Here is a 20,977-nt window from a genome sequence, read left to right on the forward strand (position 1 = left end):
GGAAGGCTCCTCTCACTCAATACAATGTTTTTAGAATCATCCCTACTATGTTTAAAAATATATTTAACATTGATTTACCTACCATGAAAATGACGATTAAGATGAGACAGATCCCCACTATGATAAGGAAGGGGATTAGATAGTATTCCAGAGGAAGACTAAATTCTGGAACTAAGACAATGTGGCCCCTACAACAAAACAGAAAGTAATAATTGAGAAATATTAAGGAGTGCCAAGTTATAATGTTAATTAAAAACAAAGAAAAACATTTTAAAAGGCAATTAGACATTACGATTCAGTCCACTAGACACATTTTCTAAAATATGATTTCTAATAATTTAAGAGATACTTTCTCCATCTTTCAGTTTATTTTCATATTTGCCAAAATAACTTGCCTGTATAATTAAAGAAGCTTTTAGAATGGGTAGAGGAAATCAGCCAATCAATACTTACTGTGTTCATCCCGGAAACATGTTATTTACTGAATTTAGTAACCTCGACAAAATTCTGCATGTTTTACATGCAACATCACATTAAAACAATGGTAGTACCTTGGGTGGTATGTCAACAAAAACCTCCACCCCAACCAAATTACTACTCAGCAGTCCCTCCTATGGTAAAACCCTGAAGCCACTATTAATAAAAATATACTCCCTCTTCTCTCATATATGCTTTCCACGAACTTCTTATACCAGGTACAATGGACACAGCCCCTGTACTCTATGTTCCTTTATGAGATGTGGTATAAAACACTGGCAAAGGAATTTACAGGAGCTGTACCTTCCTCTCTATTCTCCACCTTCTCCATTGCTTGACTGGAAAAAGCTACAAAAATATGTATGTTGTGGGTGGAGGGATGGAGAATGCTACATGCCTTACTCCCTTTTGTCATTAACCATGCTATTACTTACTGTGGTGTTACTATTCCATAAGTTGACAGGGACGCATAGAATGAAACTATGATCAGAATAGGAATAGTATTTTTGTTGTGTGAGCAAATTTGACACAGCTGCAAAATTCTGCATTGTAAAATACCTTCAGTCTAGGGAAGGGCCTATATAACGGTCAGTAATAGGACTGACTTCCCTGTTGTATTCCTGTGCTGCCAGTATAGTGACAGTAACACTACATGGTAATCCGCTGCTGGATGATGTTTTAGGCAGTGAAGCCTGGCACTTCATAACACAAGGGTCCAGTGCCACACAAAAAATCTCAATAAAAGGGAAATAAAACCAGGTCAAGTCCTCCCTTCACAGATGTTCAGGACACCATAGTACTTAAGAAAAAAAAAAACCAAAAACATGAAATCAAATTATGTCTATCCCCAAGCAATTTTTAAGTTTTAAGGCTATTGTTATATTCAAGCTTCACCAAATACAAAAACAAACAAAAATGATAACACAAGAAATTTGCCCCCAATAATTGAAATATCTTCTGAAAATATTTACAGATGGTTAAGAATACTAGAATAAAAATAGCTTTTTATTTCAACAGCTTTCCAGCAGAATCGGGGATGACAAAAGATTCACATGCATTTTTGTAGCTTTACATAAAATACTAAAATGATCTATCAGTATAAAAAGAGCAAAGCAGCAGACCTGGGCTGCTATATTTGGTACCATCTCTTCCAGCATGGAGCCAGCTCTGCAAATAACGTCTCTATGCTCCCACAAACCTTCTGAAACTGTGGGAGCTAAGGCTGAGATGCAGTCACAGGGGTGCCATAAGATGTTGATCTGCAATCTCCCTACCCTGCCCCTACCAACTTGCTATAAATTAACACTGTTAGGGATTAGAAGCCATACCTAAATTCATACCCATTCATGCTGCATATCTAAATTCAACCCATTATAGGATCTAAATATCTCAGCAATAGCAAACTTTACATCTTGTACATTGTTTTTTCTTCTTCTGTTACGTTAACAACTTCTTATCTCATAGACTTTATTGAAAACTTCCTATGTATGTGTAACCATACAAATGGAATCAATCCCAGAATTTTCTAGTAAGCACCGTGTTAGGATTCACAGACCTGGGTTCTAAATCTAGTGTTCTTCTATATGCCCAATTAATGCTTGCCTGCTATGCCTCAAACCATTTTAGTTTACTGTCAAGATGTACTAGAATTTTTAAGGGGTCTACAAATGATAGAAGGTTTTAAGCATCTTAAAGCAAGATGCTAAATGAATGTTCAAGACGCTGCTTTTTCTTTTTTTTTTTTTAATTTTTTAAAAATGTTTTATTTATTTTTGAGAAAGAGACAGACAGAGTGCGAATAAGGGAATGGCGGAGAGAGGGGTAGACACAGATTCTGAAGCAGGCTCCAGGCTCTGAGCTGTCAGCACAGAGCCCGATGCAGGGCTTGAACCCACGAAAAGTGAGATCACGACCTGAGCTGAAGTTGGATGCTTAACTGACTGAACCATCCAGGTGCCCCAAGACACTGCTTTTTCTTAACCAAATTGCTGATGGTGGAGGGTGGTAACAGTGATGGTACAGGGCAGGGAACTACAACAATCAGTCCTCTAGCTCTATTTCTATTTCTTCTGTCTAGGCTCTCACAGCTGAGTCTGCAGACTCATCCCTCATGTCCTAATCCCAGATGAATTTGTATTTGAAGGAGATACTTAAACAGCGTTAATAAGTATTTTTACACTGCCTCTACATCCACCCCTAAATATAGTACACTCTATGAGCTCTGCAGCTAAGATTTGATCATCAAAGCAGAGTCCTAAGCAACCCAGGAAATCATGTCTTATTCTCCTTTGCATGAATTCCCAGGCTAATTTCAAACCAGGTGTCTAGGCCTAAACTTTATAACAATAATACTCTAACTTCCCAATCCCTCTGGGAAATTAAAATGTGATGATGGCTGCACAAGTGTAATACACTAAAATCACTGAATTGTATACTTTAAAATTGGCAAATTTTATAGTGTATAAAATATGACTCAGTAAAGCCATACAGATTTTTGTTTGAAAGAACAAATAAGCAAGAATTCCTATAAAAAACCTGAAAGAGGGGGGTGGGAGTGGGGAAGGGCTAGCCTTTCAGATACCAATTATTATAAACCCTATAGCAAAAAACAGAGTGGTACTGGTGGGCCAAAGATAAAGAATAGAAAATTCAGTTATGTATGGAAATACAGCAACATTTCAAATGGGGTGAGGGGACACACATTTTCAGGAGTAGTGCTGGAGTAACTGGTTATTTGACAAAAGATATAACTGGTTCTATTCCTCAAGGTTTATATAGGATAAATTACAAATAAGCCAGAGATTTAATGTTAAAAGAGGAATCATAAAGTATAAATGTGGGTCAATTCTTCTATGACCCAGAAGCAGGGGACATTTTCCTAAGACCAGCAGCCCATTGGAAAAGATTAATATATCTGATTGCATTTAAAAAATAGCATCATAAATGAAATTAAAATTTCAAAGTATTAAAAAACACTTGTAATATATCACAAACAAATGGTTAACATACCTAATAAATAAAGAGCTTCTAAAAACAGAAAAGAAAATTGCCAGCAAGCTACTAGGAAAAATGAGCTAAACAGTTCATAGAAAATGACATGCCAACAGGCCCTATGCCTAAGAAAACATGCTCAGTTTGCTCATGGAAAGAAAATACATACTAAATCTACAACAGGAAACCATTTTTTACCTAACTAGTAAAAATGGAAAAATCTGACAACATTCTTTGTTGGTGAGGCTGTGGGGAAAGAGACATCATATATTGTTGGTACAACCTGGAGCGTGGAGCCTGCTTGGGATATTCATTCATTCCTTCATTCTCTCTCTCTCTCTCTCTCTCTCTCTCTCTCTCTGCCCCTCCCATGCTCATATTCTCTCTCAAAATAAATAAATAACATTTTAAAAATAAATAAATAAAATTGTTACTTTCAAAGGTAAGGATGGGAACAAGATGGACAGGGTGGATGACACTTTAGAAGCTGACCTTCTCTGAATACACATTGTGTTTTGGTGATTTTGACTTTAAGTTTATACATAATTATAAAAATCACAATGGGAGTAAAAAGCAGTCCCTAAAATCTAAAAGCAACATGAATCAAATAGACCTGTGTTTCCAGTTGCTATCATCAGCACACAGAATTATTTCACAGATTTTAAAACATGGTAATTTGATTTTAGATCCTTATTATGATAGAACTTAAAGAACTTAAACAAAGGCAATAGTGTTGGTATTGTTCTGAGTCTGTGTGTGTGTATTGTGCAATTAAAAAAAAATAATTATTTGGTATCTCTGAGCACAGAAAAATAAAATATAGATGTAAGATCAGCAAAATACAGTAAAAACGTACGGTCCTGAACTTAAGTTGGAAACAACAATATGTGCTCATGATTTATTGTATCTTTAAAAACATATTATTCTACCTGAAAGCCGTACCCTGTAAAACAAAAGCCAAAACCAAAAAATAAAAAGCAAAAAGCATATATACTTCTTAGCTGTGTCCACTAAAAAGCCCTAGAAATAATGACAAACCAAGGAGCAATGATCACCCCTCAGTCTCTAAATACCGTATTCAATTAAAAGGAACCAGAGCTTCTTGAAAAAATGACTGGTTCCAAGTCAGGGGGAGGAAAAGAACGAGATGGGCCTGGAACAAATGTTGTGCAGAAAACAAGAAGCAATCCAAAGCCCCAGATTTACATCCAAAGAAATTAGGATTAAACTTCAAGAAGTATGAAATGGGAAAATGTGAATGAATGTCAATAAAGATCATAACTGCAATGCACTGAAGCATACTAAATGAGTTTTAACTCATGAGTTCATTATGATACTTTGAAGATATATATAAAATCATCTTTGGAAGATGATAGCGAACCAAATCATTTGAAAAATAGTAAATGAAGGCAAAGAACTGTTTATCCTAGATTTCTTTCTCTTTTTTTAAAAAAAATTTATTTTTAAATGTTTATTTATTTTGAGAGACAGAGAGAGCATGCATGGATGCAGGGGAGGGGCACAGAGAGAAGGAGAGAGAGAATCCCAAGCAGGCTCTGCACTGTCAGTGGGGCTGGATCCCACAAACTGTGAGATCACAACCTGAGCAAAAATCAAGAGTCAAGACGCTTAACCGAGTGAGCCAGCCAGGCACCTTTATCCTACAGCTTTCTTAAACAGACTGTGTATCAGGGTAATCAAATAATTGATATGAATTAATCAAATAACTTGTATGTAATCAAATAACTTGTATGAAGGTGCACGCTCTCTTCATACAAGTATTTTAGCCAATAAATTAAAAGAAACTTAAGACATAAGAACCACTGCAATGTATGGACATTATTTGGATTCTCTCTCAAACAAATACTTTAAAAAAAAAAAAGAAGAAGAAGAAAATCTGACAGTTGGGAAAATCTGAAGACTAAAATATGTGTTGATATTAATGTTTACCTTTTTTCAAAAAAAAATAGAATAATGATAATATATTTTTCTTTCTTTCTTTCTTGAGAGGTGGGGGGACAGCATGTGAGTGGGGGAGAGGAACAGAAGGGGGGGGGGGAGAGAGAGAGAGAGAGAGAGAGAGAGAGAGAGAGAGAGAGAGAGAACATCTTAATCAGGCTCTATGCCCAGCACAGAGCCAGACGCAGGGGCTCAATCCCACAACCCTGGGATCATGATCTGAGCTAAAATCAAGAGCTGAATGCTCAACTGAGTGAGCCACTCAGGTGCCCTGATATTTTTATATGTAAAAATATCTTCTAGTGATATATTCTGAGATGTTTACAGTTGAGATGACAGGATGTCTGGAACTTGCTTCAAAAGAATCTCAGTGTGGGGAAGAAAGATTGAAGGGGTGGGGTTGGAGGGTGGATAGTAAAAAAAATTGACCACAGGTTGACAACTTTGAAACTGAACAATCAGATTCATTATACTCATCTCTCCACTTTTAAATACTCTTGGAAGTTTTCATAATAAAAAACAGAATAAATAACAAGTGTTGGCAAGGATATGAAGAAAGGGGAACTGCCATGCACTGCTGGTGGGAATGTAAATTGGTACAGTGACTGTGGAAAACAGTATGGAGTTTCCTTAAGAAATTAAAACTAGAGGGATGCCTGAGTGGCTCAGTCGGTTAAGCATCCGACTTCAGCTCAGGTCATGATCTCGCAGTGAGTGAGTTCGGGTCCCGCATCAGGCTCTGTGCTGACAGCTCGGAACCTGGAGCCTGCTTCAGATTCTGTGTCTCCCTCTCTCTGCTCTTCCTCCACTCACGCTCTGTCTCTCTCTCTCAAAGATGAATAAATGTTAAAAAAAAAAAATGAAAAATAGAAATGCCATATGATCCAGTGATCCACTACTGGATATTTACCCAAAGAAAACAAAAATACTAATTCAAAAAGAAACATGCACCCCTATGCTTATTGCAGCATTATTTATAATCCCTAAGATATGGAAGCAGCCCAAGTGTCCATCAATAGGTGAATGGATAAAAAATATGTGGTATGTATGTGTACATACACAGAAACACACAAACATACACACACACAATGGAATGTTACTCAACTATTAAAAAAGAATAAAATCTTGCCATGTAACAACATGGATGGACCTAGAGGGTATTATGCTAAGTGAAGTCAGACAAAGAAAGACAAATACCAAAATGTTTCACTTATATGTGGAATCTAAAAAACAAAACAAGCAAAAACACAGATTCTTAAATACAGAAACTGGTGGTTGCCAGAGGGGAGGTACGGAGGGGGATGGGTGAAAGAGGCAAAGGGGATTAAGACGACAAACTCCTAGTTATAAAACAAGTCATAGAGATAAAGTACAGCACAGGGAATATGGCCAATAATACTGTAATAGCACTGGACAGTCACAAATGGGGACTACACTTATCGTGCTGAGCAGTGAGCAATGAACAGAATTATTGAATCACTATGTTGTACCCCTGAAACTATTATAACATTATGTATGTTACACAACATACAACAGTATGTCAACTATGCTTCAATAATAATTCTCTTAAAGTAGAATAAATTAATGGGTGGGTGGGTAGGCAGGTAGGCGAGCAGGCAGACTGACAGGCCAGCTCACAGATGGATAAGGGAGATGTGTACGTACTTGTTTACAGTCCCTTGTGCACAACTCTGAAACCTAAAAAGTTTTAAAAAATCATGTTGCCTGGGGGTGTCTGAGTGGCCCAGTTAGTTAAGTGGCCAACTCTCTCTGCCCCTCCCTTGCTCATGTTCTTTCTCTCTCAAGATAAATAAATACTTAAAAAAAAATCATGTTGGCAATTCATCTGACAGTCAACATGAGCTGAGCTGATAAAATACTCATGCATTCATTGTAGATGTATGTATATAATTTGTTTGATTATGGGAGGCTGCCTCAAACTCTATTTGGAACGGTACTTAACTTCTAAAAATCCCCCACAAGACATCTGTCCCACAAGTTAAGTTAAGGGATTCTGTGGACTTATGATACCATGGAAGGGTCGAAATATTATGTAAATAAAGCATGCTATAAAATACTATGTAGGGGCACCTGGGTGGCTCAGTCGGTTGAGCATCCGACTTTAGCTCAGGTCATGATCTCACAGCTTGTGGGTTCGAGCCCCACGTCAGGCTCTGTGCTGACAGCTCGGAGCCTGGAGCCTGCTTCAGATTCTGTGCCTCCCTCTCACTCTGCCCCAACCCACTCGCATTCTGTCTCTGTCTCTCCCAAAAAAAAAAAAAAAAAAAAAAAATTAAAAAATTAAAAAAATAAAATAAAATACTAAGTATTGTACGTTCTATTTTATAAGCACATCATCATGTAACAATGTGAGTATTCAAATACGGGAAAAGTTTAACACTTTTTAAACAGTAGCTGCTGTTGTTAGAGAATAGCATCATCGGACTTTCATTTTGATGCTTTATATTTCTGAATTTTTCTATGCTTTACTAGCATGTATATATTACTTTTTAATTTAAAACGTCATGATTTTATAATTAAAACTAAAAAAGACTTTATAGTACATATTAAAGTATACGGAATTTTTCTAAATGAGGGAACAATATTGAGGTAAAAGTATTAGTTCTCCCCTCTACTAACTTAACAAACACAGCTGACAAAATAGCATCTTGCATAACTTTTTTTTAAAAGTTACTTATTTTGGGAGAGAGTGAGTGGGGGAAGGGCAAAGAAAGAGGGAGAAAGAGAGAATCCCAAACAGGCTCTGCACTGACAGTGTAGCACTTGAACTGCAGGACTTGAACTCATGAACCATGAGGTCATGACCTGAAACAAAGTCGGACGCTTAACAGACCAAGCCATCCAGGCACGCCTTGTATAACTATTTTTAATACAACATCCAAAATTATGTTCTTGACCTTAAAATAGATGTTCTGAGACTATAATATGTGAACAATATTTTAAATATCAAAACTGCATGGGGAAAATGCCAAAAACAGCAATAGAAAAACTTTCCCTCTTCTTTTTATGTATTTTCTAACTCAAATGTTGGTGGATTTTCCCACCTAAATAATCAGGATTGGATTTTATTTTGCCAGTTTTCTCTTTTGGAAAATGTAGAGAATAAGAGATAACAACAACCTCTAGAGGGTTGCTGTAAAGATTAAATGGATAACAAATGTAAAAGTCTTACTTTCATGAGTGCTGGCACTTGCTAAGTACTCAATAAACATTACTGCTTTTATTACTAATATTGTTATTATTGTTCTTCGTCAAAAATCTGTTCCTGCCCATTGTATGTTCCACAGAAGCAGCTCTGAAGTGCTAACTGCAATGTTTTCTATATTAGATGAAATACCTGTGCCTTAGTTTCAAAAGGTTGTGTTACTGGAAATGCAAGCTGATGCAGCCACTCTGGGAAACAGTATGGAGGTTCCTCAAAAAATTAAAAATAGAACCACCCTACAACCCAGCAATTGCACTATTAGGCATTTATCCAAGGGATACAGGTGTGTGGTTTCGAAGGGATACGTGCACCCCAGTGTTTATACCAGCACTATCCACAATAGCCAAAGTATGGAAAGAGCCCAATGTCCATCGACAGATGAATGGAGAAGGAAGATGTGGTATATATATACAATGGAATATTTCTCAGCAATCAAAAAGAATGAAATCTTGCCATTTGCAATTACGTGGATGGAACTGGAGGGTATTATGCAAAGTGAAATTAGTCAGTCCGAGAAAGACAAAAATCATATGACTTCACTCATATGAGGACGTTAAGAGACAAAACAGATGAACATAAGGGAAGCAAAAGTAATATAAAAACAGAGAGGGGGACAAAACAGAAGAGACTCATAAATATGGAGAACAAGCTGAGGGTTACGGGAGGGGCTGTGGGAGGGGGGATGGGCTAAATGGGTAAGGGGCACTAAGGATCTACTCCTGAAATCATTGTTGCACTGTATGCTAACTAATTTGGATGTAAATTTAAAAAAATAAAAAATTAAATTAAAAAAGAATTTGGGAAGGAAAAAAAAAAGGTTGTGTTACCCTCATAATGTGATTTGTGGTAGAAATTCCATACAGAAGGTTTTATTCCAAATGAAACCTTTTAAACTTGAAAACAAACTTTATGCCTTTATAAAAACCAAGTCAATAACACACTGTTTTGGACTGTGTTTATAAAATAGCAAATCTCTTTTTAATAAAATACAAATGTCTAATGATAAATATAAATCACATTGTTTCTAAATACCAATGGTTTGATTAAATGATAAAAGGGAAAGTTTTATCTTTTTAGCAACATGAGTACCTTAGGCTCTCTAGAGTGAGCATATTTTCAATATGTAATAATGCACAGAGAAATTATTATAATAAAGTCTTATAATCATTATGACTTAAGAGAGAACTTAATTTAGCACAATAGAGTTCATTTTAAAACACAACCTTGGTTATAACTAACATAGTTCTACCCTAATATAAAGGAGAATTTTAAGCTACATGATTATTTTTCATATCCATTACTTACCCTTTTTCATATGTGAATTCATCTTTCAGGGAATTAGCTGATGATTCCCCAATAAAGACAGATGGAATGTCAATTTTCTTTAGCACATCAACTGTATAAAATAATAATAAAATTATTCTTAAAAGCCCATACTCAGTGTACAATCAACTTTACTTTCTTCATAATAGCAGCAAACATAACTGGAAACAATTACAATAAATTCAAATTGGTTGATTTTCCTGATTGCAGATTTATACCATCATCAATCTCAGTGGTTGAGAAATACTGTTACATTTGCAATAACAAAAGCTAACATTCTGCATACATACATTACCTACTACCTCAATAGTCCCATGATGATTGGGATAATCATTTTTAATATTTCCTTTCAATTTATTCCTCTTTAGACACAATTAACTCTTAGAAAAGGAAGAAAATATTTTAAGTTTTGTTTCCACAAATAACTTAATTCCTAAATGAAAAAGTAAAAAAGCTTTTTTTACATACCCATTCCCAGGAGAGGTATAGGCCAAAAAATGTAAGAAAAGACCACTTTACAAAAGTCTCAAAAATGACACCACACATCTATGACTTTCCAGAGTGAAGGGCTGACAGGAGTTGAGAAAGGGCATAAAATAGGAAAGCTGGGTAAATTTCTACTTCCTCCTAAGCCTGGAGTTCATTGGAAAGCTTTGTTTTGTTTGGTGTCTTAACAAACTGGACTCATACCTATATTGCAAAACCAAAATCAAATGCCAACGGAAGAGAAGTTTGAAAAATTACCCATTACTCAGGAAGATCCTCTTAAAGTTACAATAGAAAAAGAAGTCTTATTTTTAGCTGTGAGTTAATTTAACAAATATGGCTTTAGAGAAAGTCCATTTGTTTCCATTACATTTTCACAATAACTTTGTTCTACATTTCCTTTAAAAAACACACACACACATTTGTTATTTATTTTCAAAAGGGGGGGGAGGACACCAGAAGAAAACCAAAACCAACTATAATCCTTCCCACCTGAAGACAAAGGTTCTATTTGAAGTAATAAACAGTTCTATAAGTTTCAACAAGTACATTTTTCACTCCTAGATTATTGTTTTATGCAAATATAGTCATTCACTCCACACATTCCCATTCTCTCTCTCTCTCTCTCTCTCTCTCTCTCTCTCTCTCTCTCTCTTTCACATACACATACCCATATAAGCCCCAGGAGGGTAGGAACCTAAATGGTTGATAAAGGAATATTTAATCACTATTTTTATATCAGTGGGATCAATAAAAATTTTATTTTTTTGTATCAATGGGATCATATAATAATGGAAAAAAGTATAAGCTTTTTTTCACTCAATGATACACCTCAGATATCCTGTCATGTCAATAATTATTAGAAGTGATATAACTTCTTTGAGTTATCATATCTAAAGAGATGTAAAAAGTTCCTCCTTTTAGTCAGAAGAAGAGGGGAAATGTATGCAAATATGAATAGCCATCTTGGAGACTTTGCAACATTACTCATCTACAGAAAACAAAACCAAACATGTTCTAGTTCACAAAATACTTTTAAAAACACTAAATTTTAATTCTAATCCACAAAACAATCCTGAAGTACACATTGCAGATAGTATTATCATGGTATCATAGACAAATGATAATTTAAATGGCCAGCCCCAACCTCTCCAGATTCATATATCCAATTGCCTGTTCAATATCTCCACTTGATTAGCTAATAGGTGTTTCAAACAACGTTTCTCAAACAGAACTCTCAAAGTCTCTTTCCTTTCAATCAGCTCTACTCCTACCTAGTCCTTTTCATCTGGGTAAACAACATTTGGTATTCACCTAGTTTCTCAGGCTGAGCATCTTGGAATCATTCTTGACTCCTCCCTTTCCTTATTCCTTCTATCAAATCCTATCAACTTCAAAATATATCCATAATTCTATCACCTCTTATCAGTCACTTCTAATACTCCAGATCACCATCACCTCTGGCAACATTCTGACTGGTCTCTTCCTAGGCACTCCTGCCCATCTTTCACCTTCAATCTGTTCTCCAAAGAGATCCAAAGTGATCCTTTTAAAATAAAAGATCAGGGGCTGAATGGCTCAGTGTCCGACTTAGGCTTACCTCATGATCTCAGGGCTGGTAGCTGGTGAGCCTGCATCAGGCTCTGTGCTGACAACTCAGTCTGGAGTCTGCTTCAGATTCTGTCTGTGTCTTTCTGTGCCCTTCCCCTGCTCACGCACTGTCTCTGTCTCTGTCTCTGTCTCTCTCCCCTGACTCTCTCTCTAATACAAGTAAACACACATACACACATAAATAATTTTTTCAATTCCTTATAAAGTAAAAGATCACTTCAAACCTCTATTTAAAAGGTACACAGAACAAATTCCGAAGTTCTATAAATACCCCCTCTCTAACCTCATCCTCTGCCACTCTCTCTGCCTTGTTCACTCTACTCCAGCCAAGGTGGCTTTCTGCCACATCTTGAAAACACCAAAGATGCTTTATCTTTGAAGCTTTGCATTTTCTTGCTGTTCCCTTTCCTTGGAACACTGCTCCAGAAATCTGCATGGCTCAGCCTCTCACGGTAGACCTAATTCAAATGTCAAAGCCTCATAGAAGCCTTCTCTGACCACCCTATCTAAAACGGCCACTCTCCTCTAGTCCTTGCCTTGCTACATCCCTTCAGCCTGACAGGATTTTCTTTAAAGCACTTATCACTACTTGACATGCAGCATATCTCTTTGATTTTGTGTTCATTTCCTCTCTCCCACCCTAGAATGTAATAACAGCAGTAATGATAACAGCTGAATAACCATTAAAGGATTATTTTGCTGCTATTATATAATTTATAATGAATATACAATAATATAATTATTAGGTAATAGCTAAGTAACCACTACATGATTGCTAAAAAGCAGGAGTCTTCTAGATGGTTTATACATCTGAATTCATTCAATCTTCAACAACAACCCAATGAGTGAAGTACTGTTATCATTCCCATTTTATAGATCAAAGAAGTGAGGGACAGAGATGTAAAGTAACATACGCAAGATTGCATAGCTAGAAGGCAGTCCAGCTGCAATTCAAACCCTGGCAGGCAGTACCCAGAAGCCACACTGTTAAATGCTGCATTCTGCTACATCAATGAAAGATATGAGAGCAGAGCCTTCAACTGAATTATTCCCTGCTGTAGTCACAGTGCCTAAAACAATACCTGAGAAGTACACTTTCAAAAAACTACTTGTTGAAGGAAGACAGTAAGGAAAAGAGGAGAAGAAACAAACTCGGACATATTGATAACTTGCCCTGGTAAAATAATTAGGAATTTTCATAGCCAAGACTCAAACTTGGGGCTCTACCTCCTAACCTAGGCTCTTGCAACTCTGCCATGGCATGGGTTTTCTCATACGCCTGCTTTTATATGATCTTCACTACCCTGTCAGGTCAAATAAGAATTAAAATTATTCACACTTTTACAGAGGAAAGTAAAGGGCTTAAAAGGTTAAGTTAACTTTCCCAAAGGCACAGGCTAGTTCACGTATCAACTAACCTAGAAGAATAAATCCCACTTCTGTGATTGGGTGTTTTCCCCATCACATTCTGCCTCCTCCTAACAGTGACAAATGTATTGGCTCCACTGAGCGAACCCACCCTATGTTCTGGCTGAAATAAAAACAAATTCTTTGTGTGAAATGTCTGTATCAAGGGGCTTTTAAAACTTCCTTTTGTTTTTAGATACTAGAATGTCTGCTCTTAGGAGAACATGTGCAATATTCTTTGTGGCTACAGACTAAGCCTTTAAAAGGGGGGACAGATACATATCCTCTTTTTTTTGGTAACATTTATTTATTTTTGAGAGACAGAGCACAAGTTGGGGAGGGGCAGAAAGAGAGAGGGAGACACGGAATCCGAAGCAGGCTCCAGGCTCTGAACTGTCAGCACAGAACCCGATGTGGGGCTCAAACCCATGAACCACAAGATCGTGACCTGAGCCCAAGCTGGATGCTTAACCAACTGAGCCACCCAGGCGCCCTGATATATGTCCCTTTTAATGAATCCGTGCTTTCCTTTCCTCTACTAAGTAATAGCAAAGATGAAAGTGGTAAAGGTCTTTTTTACAACATTTGTTTTTGGATATATGAAATGTCCAAAACACACATTCCCAAGGATGGAGCAAAATAAATTCAAGCAATAAAGTCAAGAACCAAAATTCTGACCAATCTTTGATATATATAATAGCTCAGGTGGAACATTTCCATGGCAACAGCAAGATTACTTGGTTATATGCTACATTTAGCACATTTTTCCTTAGGAACTGGCATGATTACCACAAAAAAGTTTACGGTAGTACAAAGGGAAAAACAGGTGTTATCAGTTAAGCATCCAACTTCGGCTCAGGTCATGATCTCACAGTTCCTGAGTTGGAGCCCCGCGACGGCCTCTGTGCTGACAGCTCAGAGCCTGGAGCCTGTTTTGGATTCTGTGTCTCCCTCTCTCTCTTTCTCTGCCCCTCCCTGTCTCACAATGTCTCTTTCTCAAAAATAAATAAATATTTTTTAAAAATTAATAAAAAAAAAGAAAACCTGTAAAAAGACTAAATAGTTTGCAAATATTAATCTGTTTAACCCAAACAAGACCTTAAGCAGGTCTTCAGGACTCATAAACACTAGGCTCAGGACTTTAGCAAAACACACAAAGAGTAAGTCCCTTGCTCAAAGCTATACAGCTAATACAAATGGAAGCTTCATGATGTGAATTTAAATTCATACCTATTTCTGGAGTATTTATGCTTTACATTTTGCTAGCAAAATATACAGGTAACAAAAGCTACTGACCTGGTTTTTGTTTTTTGTTTTGTTTTGTTTAAGGAGAAGAAAGTTGTGTCAAATCTGCAGTGCCAACAGTTTATTTGGTAAGTAAAATACCTTTGTCAATTCCTTTAATTCTCAAGCAGTGACTATCAAATGTTTTGTGAAATGCTAGAACCTCTTAAGAGTTCTTCATGCATTATAATGATTTAATCAGCTAGGATATTAAATAATAATTTTAAATATATATGGAAATACCAAAATATATACCAAGTTTTACTTTTTTTCCTAATGTTTACTTATTTTTGAGACAGAGATTGACAGAGCATTAGTAGTGGAGGCACAGGGAGAGAGGTAGACACAGAATCCGAAGTAGGCTCCAGGCTCTGAGCTATAAGCACAGAGCCCAACGCAAGGCTCAAACTCATGAACCATGAGATCCTAACCTGAGCCGAAGTTGGACGCTCAACTGACTGAGCTACCCACATGCCCCACCAAGTTTTACTTTCTAGAAATTGTAGCTTTTGCCTCAGATTACCAGCGGTAAGAAGGAAGAGGGTTCTACTCAAACAATAACAACAAATACTATCTTAAGCTATAAAAATATTTTTTAGTCAAGGACTCCAAAATACTTCCTATTAAGGATCTAATTATTTAAAGTCTTAAAGATATTCCAACGTAGGATATCAGTCCATAGCTTTATGTCTGCTCTTTGCTCCAAGCTCTTTCTTGCATATAAGACTCAATGGCACTTAGTAGCCAGAGGTATTATGGTTATGTGCTAGAAGAAAAACAAAAATAAAATACTTAATCATGAATGTTGGCAGTGTGTTTTGGGTTTTGAACCCAATTTCCAATGTGTATGTGGGGGCTCTTCCCCACACCATCAAACAACTCAACTCAATTCTGACATTATCTACCTGGAGATAGCATCTGATTCCACAGGTTAAAGATTTAGTCTCACAAAAAGCCCCCACCCATTCAGACACCAGTTGTAAATCCAGATTATCATCTGTGCTTTTGATCTACCGATTAGAGGTTCCAGTGACAACCCCCTCCTTGGGTCTAATGAATTTGTTAGAGTGCCTCATGGAGCCCAGAGAAATTATCTACTTACTAGATAGCAGTTTATCATGCAAGAATGTAATTCAGGAAGAGCCACATGGAAGAAATGCATAGGGCAAGGTTTGTGAGAAGGGTACACTCTTCCAGGCATGGAACTCTCCCCAAATCTCCACATGTTTACCAACCTAGATGCTCTCTGAACCCTGTCGTTTTGGGTTTTATGGAGGCTTCATTACACAGACATGACTGATTAAACCATTGGCCACTGGAGATCTATTCAACCTCCAGTCCCTTGCCTCTCCCCAGAGGTCAGAGAGATGGGACTGAGAGCTCCAATTCTCTCATCAAATGGTTGGTTTTCCAGCCTACCAGGCACCTTCCTTAGGTGGAGTCCAAAAGTCATGTCATTAACATAACAAAAGATAACTTTATCACTCTCACCAAATTAAGTGAAAGCATACAGCTTAAAAATCTCAGATTAAAGCCAGTTATTTGGTTAAAATTGGCTCATTTTCCCTACAAGATAATATTTAGTCGAGAATAAGGGAAAACATTCCTATTTTGAATAAAAAGCTATAGGCATGTCACTGTATATTAAGAAACTAATAACCAACTTGTGTAAGAAAGCTCAAGTATGTAGCTTTGAAATTTTATAAGAATGTAGCAGCTACTTAGTATATCCACTTAATATTGTGAATCTCTAAATAAATCACAAAAATTCTTCTATGGAAGCCTTAACTCAGCATGTTTGTCTCTATTTAAAGCTTTGGTTTTCCTTTGGTTTTTGCCAAAATATCAATACATCTTCTACAATGAAACACAAAGGTAAAAGAAAAAGAAACAACTATTTGGAAAAGAACAAGTCAAGTTCACTTCAATATGAATAAAATTGTCCCAACAGGGTTAAGATGAGAGTTACCTTTCTGATAGAAAAGAAATTTGCTTTTTAAACAGAAAATGTGAAGAAAAAAATCTTAAGTTTTAGTTTCAAAAGATCTGTCAAACAGGAGAGAAGAAAAGTGATACCTGTACTTACTGTCGTTGGATCCCATGCTAATGAGGTCATCAGAGTCAACATTGTGAACTATGGCTGCTTTGTATCCTGCTCTCTGTGCATTTAAAACCTGCAGGTCAGAAAAACAATCATGATATGAGGAAGAGAGTGCATTGTCACACAGTCACTCAACTTCAACATAAATTAGCAAGTCTGTACCATGTGTCTAGGACTAGATTATGTATATATGTAAGAATGGATCTCAAATATGTTCTTGAAATAGAACATGTTTTACAATTGATTATCAATGACTTTAGACATCTTCTTGACTTCGTTAATGGCACTAAATGAATGAGAAACAAATAAAAAACAGAGATACAAGCTCAAATACTAGAAAGATCCAAAGCAATAAACATGTCTAGTGCTAATACCTAGAGACTTGCTATGCTCAGGCTCAAGAGTCATCAGCCCTTGAGCACTGAAATTGACTTCTGCTGCTTACTAGTGGGATAAACTTGGACAAATTATTTTTCCTCATGTGGATTAATCAGAATAATTTTATCCTACCACTGAAAAAAAAAAATCCAACCAATCTTCAGGAGATAAGATTGCCTTGAGGAATCAATATTTTATTCATCTTTACAGCCTCTATAGCACCTGCAAAATAGCCTCACAGAATAGGCACTCACTAAACATTACTTGAATGAGTAAATGTATAAAATATATGCTCTAATTAATAGCCCACATTATAACATTACAAACACAAGAGAGGAAATTAGGCAGAGCTCTTTTTTTTAAGCTTATTTATTTATTTTGAGACAGAGAGAGGGAGGGAGGGAGGGAGGGAGAATGCGCACTTGTGAGCAGACGAAGAGCAGAGAGGCAGAGAGAGAATCCCAAGCAGACACCATGCTGTCAGCACAGAGCCTAAAGCAGGGGTTCAATCCCAAGAACCATGAGATCATGACCTGACCTAACTCAAGAGTCTGAGCCATCTTAGTACCCCAAGCAGAGACAGTTTAAGAAACTAATTAAAATAGCATAAATAGTTCACCCCACACAGTAGTACTGCTCTAACATTAGGAATACAGCAAGAAAATTAACCAGCCAACAAAACTGTTGCAAGGAATGTTCTGTAGTCCTGCAAGAAAATGTCAATAATAAGAAAGGTTTTTTTTTTTGTTTATGTGTCCATTTTTAAGCAGATTTTGTTACCTAGCTAAAATTGAGAAAATGCTAGCTTTAAAGCTTCTTCCCCATAGATACTGCCGCTGTTTCAAGGGGAAAGAAAAATACTCTTAAGAAAGATTATTAGTTTCTAAATCTTATTTCTTATTTGCTACTTATATATTAATCTATTATTCATTCATTATATTACCATAGCAGGCAAGACTTCATGTAGATTTCACTTAAACAAAAGTAGAGTTGGCTGGGGTTACTATTAGTTTATTTGATGCTTTAATGACCATTTTAACTGTTCCCCAAAAGCTAACCAAGTAACTGAGGAGAAATGTTTCTTGCACACATCCAAGAACAACTGTTCCCAGAGATACAATTTAAGAAATATAACATTCATATCAAAAGCTGTTCTCTTCTAATAAAAAAACAAGTTTGGTTTTCTTTTTAAAGCCAATTAATGCACACAGTCATTGAAATTACATTTATTAGCTTGTTTCTCTGCAAAATATATATTTGTGAGCAAAGATACAACATGATAGGACACGCAGAAAAGAGGTCTCAGGAGCCATAATAAAGAGTAAAAAAGGGGGTGCCTGGGTGGCTCAGTCGGTTGAGCATCTGACTTCGGTTCAGGTTATGATCTCCCTGTTCATGCATGGGTTTGAGCCCTGCATCGGGTTCTGCACTGGCAGTGTGGAGCCTCCTTGGGATTCTCTCTCTCTCCCTCTCTCTCTGCCCCTCCCTCCTCAATAAATAAATAAACATTAAAAAAAAAAATAAAGCTTCTCTGTTAAAAAAAAAAAAAGAGTAAAAAAAGTTGAACTCAGTAAGTATTTGAGTTCACATAATAAAACTACATTAAGGTACTGTGCGACACAATGCAGAACTCAAAAGGTGAATCAGAAACCATCACTATCCTCAAAGAGATCTCAATACTCACGGATATCCAAACAGGTCAAGTACTTTCTTGCCTCTCTATCTGCTCACACTATTATCTCTGCTAGGAATAAGGTTTTGTCTTCTGAACCAGGCCTTAAAATTCCGTGATCTCCATGAAGCCTTCCTGTTCAATGCCCTATTCTGCATGTTTTTTTTCAAGCACCCACATAATTCCTCCCCTCTTAGAGTATTTATATAAATTTTTTTACATTTTTCTTAAAGATCTTATATAGTGCCTTACATTATATTTACATATACATGTACTATCCCATTTTGGAAAAAACCCTTCATGGGGTCCTTAAATTTCCCGCAGTTGTCTGTGTGAACTTTTGTGGTAAGAAGGGACAAAGCAATCATCAATTTTACAAAAGGTTTTCTGACCCCCAAATTGTTAAGAACCACCAAAATAAATTATTGGATTTACAACAATCTGCTACATGTATAACTAAATCTAGTCATTAGGTTCTTAAAATTCCATGGAGCAAATGAGGAGAAACATTTCTTTCACACATTCAAAATGCAATTGTTTCCATAAATACAGTATTATATCATTATCAAAAGCTGTTCTCTGCTAACAAAATAAAATTCCTGAAACAGAAAACTTAGAAAACCACTGAAATGCGGAGGAATTTTGAACGTACAAGTGTGAATTCCAAAAAATAGAAACATGTTTCCCCAAGGCTTTTGTTATTGTTTTTATTTATCTCTAAAATAAAGTATTAAAATTAAATCAAGAAACATATTACATATGGAACCAACAGACTTATGAATACAAACAAGGAAAATACATCCATGTTTATGAACCTCAAAACTCATGTGTCAGTCAAATTAAATTACATTTTTAACTAAGCAGCAGCTGGTATTTTTAAGAACACAAGGCAAAAATAAAACCTAAATCATTTAGTAAACACGCGCAAAGTTTCACATTCATAAAATGCAACCTCAAACACATGGTGTCAGATGGAGGCAAAGAACTCAAAGATTCATGAATAAAAAGCATGCACGGTGAACAAACTTAAATTCCAAGAGACATCAAAACTGAGAATTTCAGTCAAAAGCCTTCTGAATTGTATTGCCAATCTGCCTTTTTAAAAAGACTGATTGATCAGAGCTATTAAGCTGAAATTGTGATGAATACTGTAAATATTTTACATCCAATCAACAAACTAGCTGCAACTAAATTATGATGCCCAGGTGGCACCTACCCAAGAGTTTTGAAGAAATATGGACTGCTGACTTGTCATTATAAGTAGCCAGTATGTCAGAAGATAGCAGACTGCCAATGGAAGAGCCTTCAATAAGACAGGTTCTAAAAAAGGAACCCTGGAGGGGCACCTGGGTGGCTCGGTTGGTTAAGCGTCCATCTTTTGATTTCAGTTCAGGTTACGGTCTCACAGCTCATGAGAGTGAGCTGCATGTCAGGCTCTGCACTGACAGCGTGGAACCTGCTAGGGATTCTCTCTCTCCCTCCCTCTCTGCCCCCCAACCCCACTCTCAAAATAAATAAATAAGAGGAACCCTGGAAATGACACAATAGTCCATCTTATTTCCAGACTGGACAAATTCGTAATACTGACACTAATAAAATAAGCCTTGTAAGAAGAATTGATTGAGCTGTCAAGATTGTAAGTAGAGATCTTTTATGGGACACAAAGGCATGAGAAGTTGGGGGAAACTGTTGATGGAATACACATAACAAGCTGCAGAGCAAAAGCTATAATGAATAAAGGAAACCTCTATATGCTAGTGCTTTATATATACTATCTCTAATACCTAACACAACTCTACATAGTATTTTGGAAATGAGGAAAAATAGGTAAATGAAACTGCCCTAAGATCACATTTAGGCAGAGCTGAGATGTGAATACACTTTTATCTGATTACACAGAGAAGCATGGGATTTCCAATGATTCAGGAGGAGAAACAGAACAATTAATCTCACTTAACATTTTACAAATGTCTGGGAAGAGGAAGTAAACTGAGAAAGCATCAAGACTCAGACACCATGATTGTAAAATCTTGCGGGCCAAATAAAAAAGTGCTAAAATATT

At 36.5% G+C, this 20,977-nt stretch overlaps 1 protein-coding gene across 5 annotated transcripts in view; it reads right to left on the reverse strand.

Annotated features, from left to right (window-relative positions):
• RNF13 (ring finger protein 13) overlaps window positions 1–20,977 on the reverse strand; it is a 157,044-nt gene that overhangs the window by 49,002 nt on the left and 87,065 nt on the right. For 4 of the 5 annotated variants that reach the window (XM_015072516.3, XM_027061610.2, XM_027061609.2 and 1 more), the window contains 3 exons: window positions 16,851–16,938; window positions 9,959–10,049; window positions 83–188 (listed from right to left, as the gene is read on the reverse strand). In XM_015072516.3, the coding sequence (XP_014928002.1) occupies window positions 83–188; window positions 9,959–10,049; window positions 16,851–16,938 (285 nt within the window). Of the gene's footprint in view, window positions 1–82; window positions 189–9,958; window positions 10,050–16,840; window positions 16,939–20,977 lie in introns of all 5 variants that reach the window. The other variant, XM_027061611.2, reaches the window with a different exon arrangement.

The sequence above is a fragment of the Acinonyx jubatus genome, chromosome C2, assembly GCF_027475565.1.
Source record: "Acinonyx jubatus isolate Ajub_Pintada_27869175 chromosome C2, VMU_Ajub_asm_v1.0, whole genome shotgun sequence".
Classification (NCBI taxonomy): Eukaryota; Metazoa; Chordata; class Mammalia; order Carnivora; family Felidae; genus Acinonyx; species Acinonyx jubatus.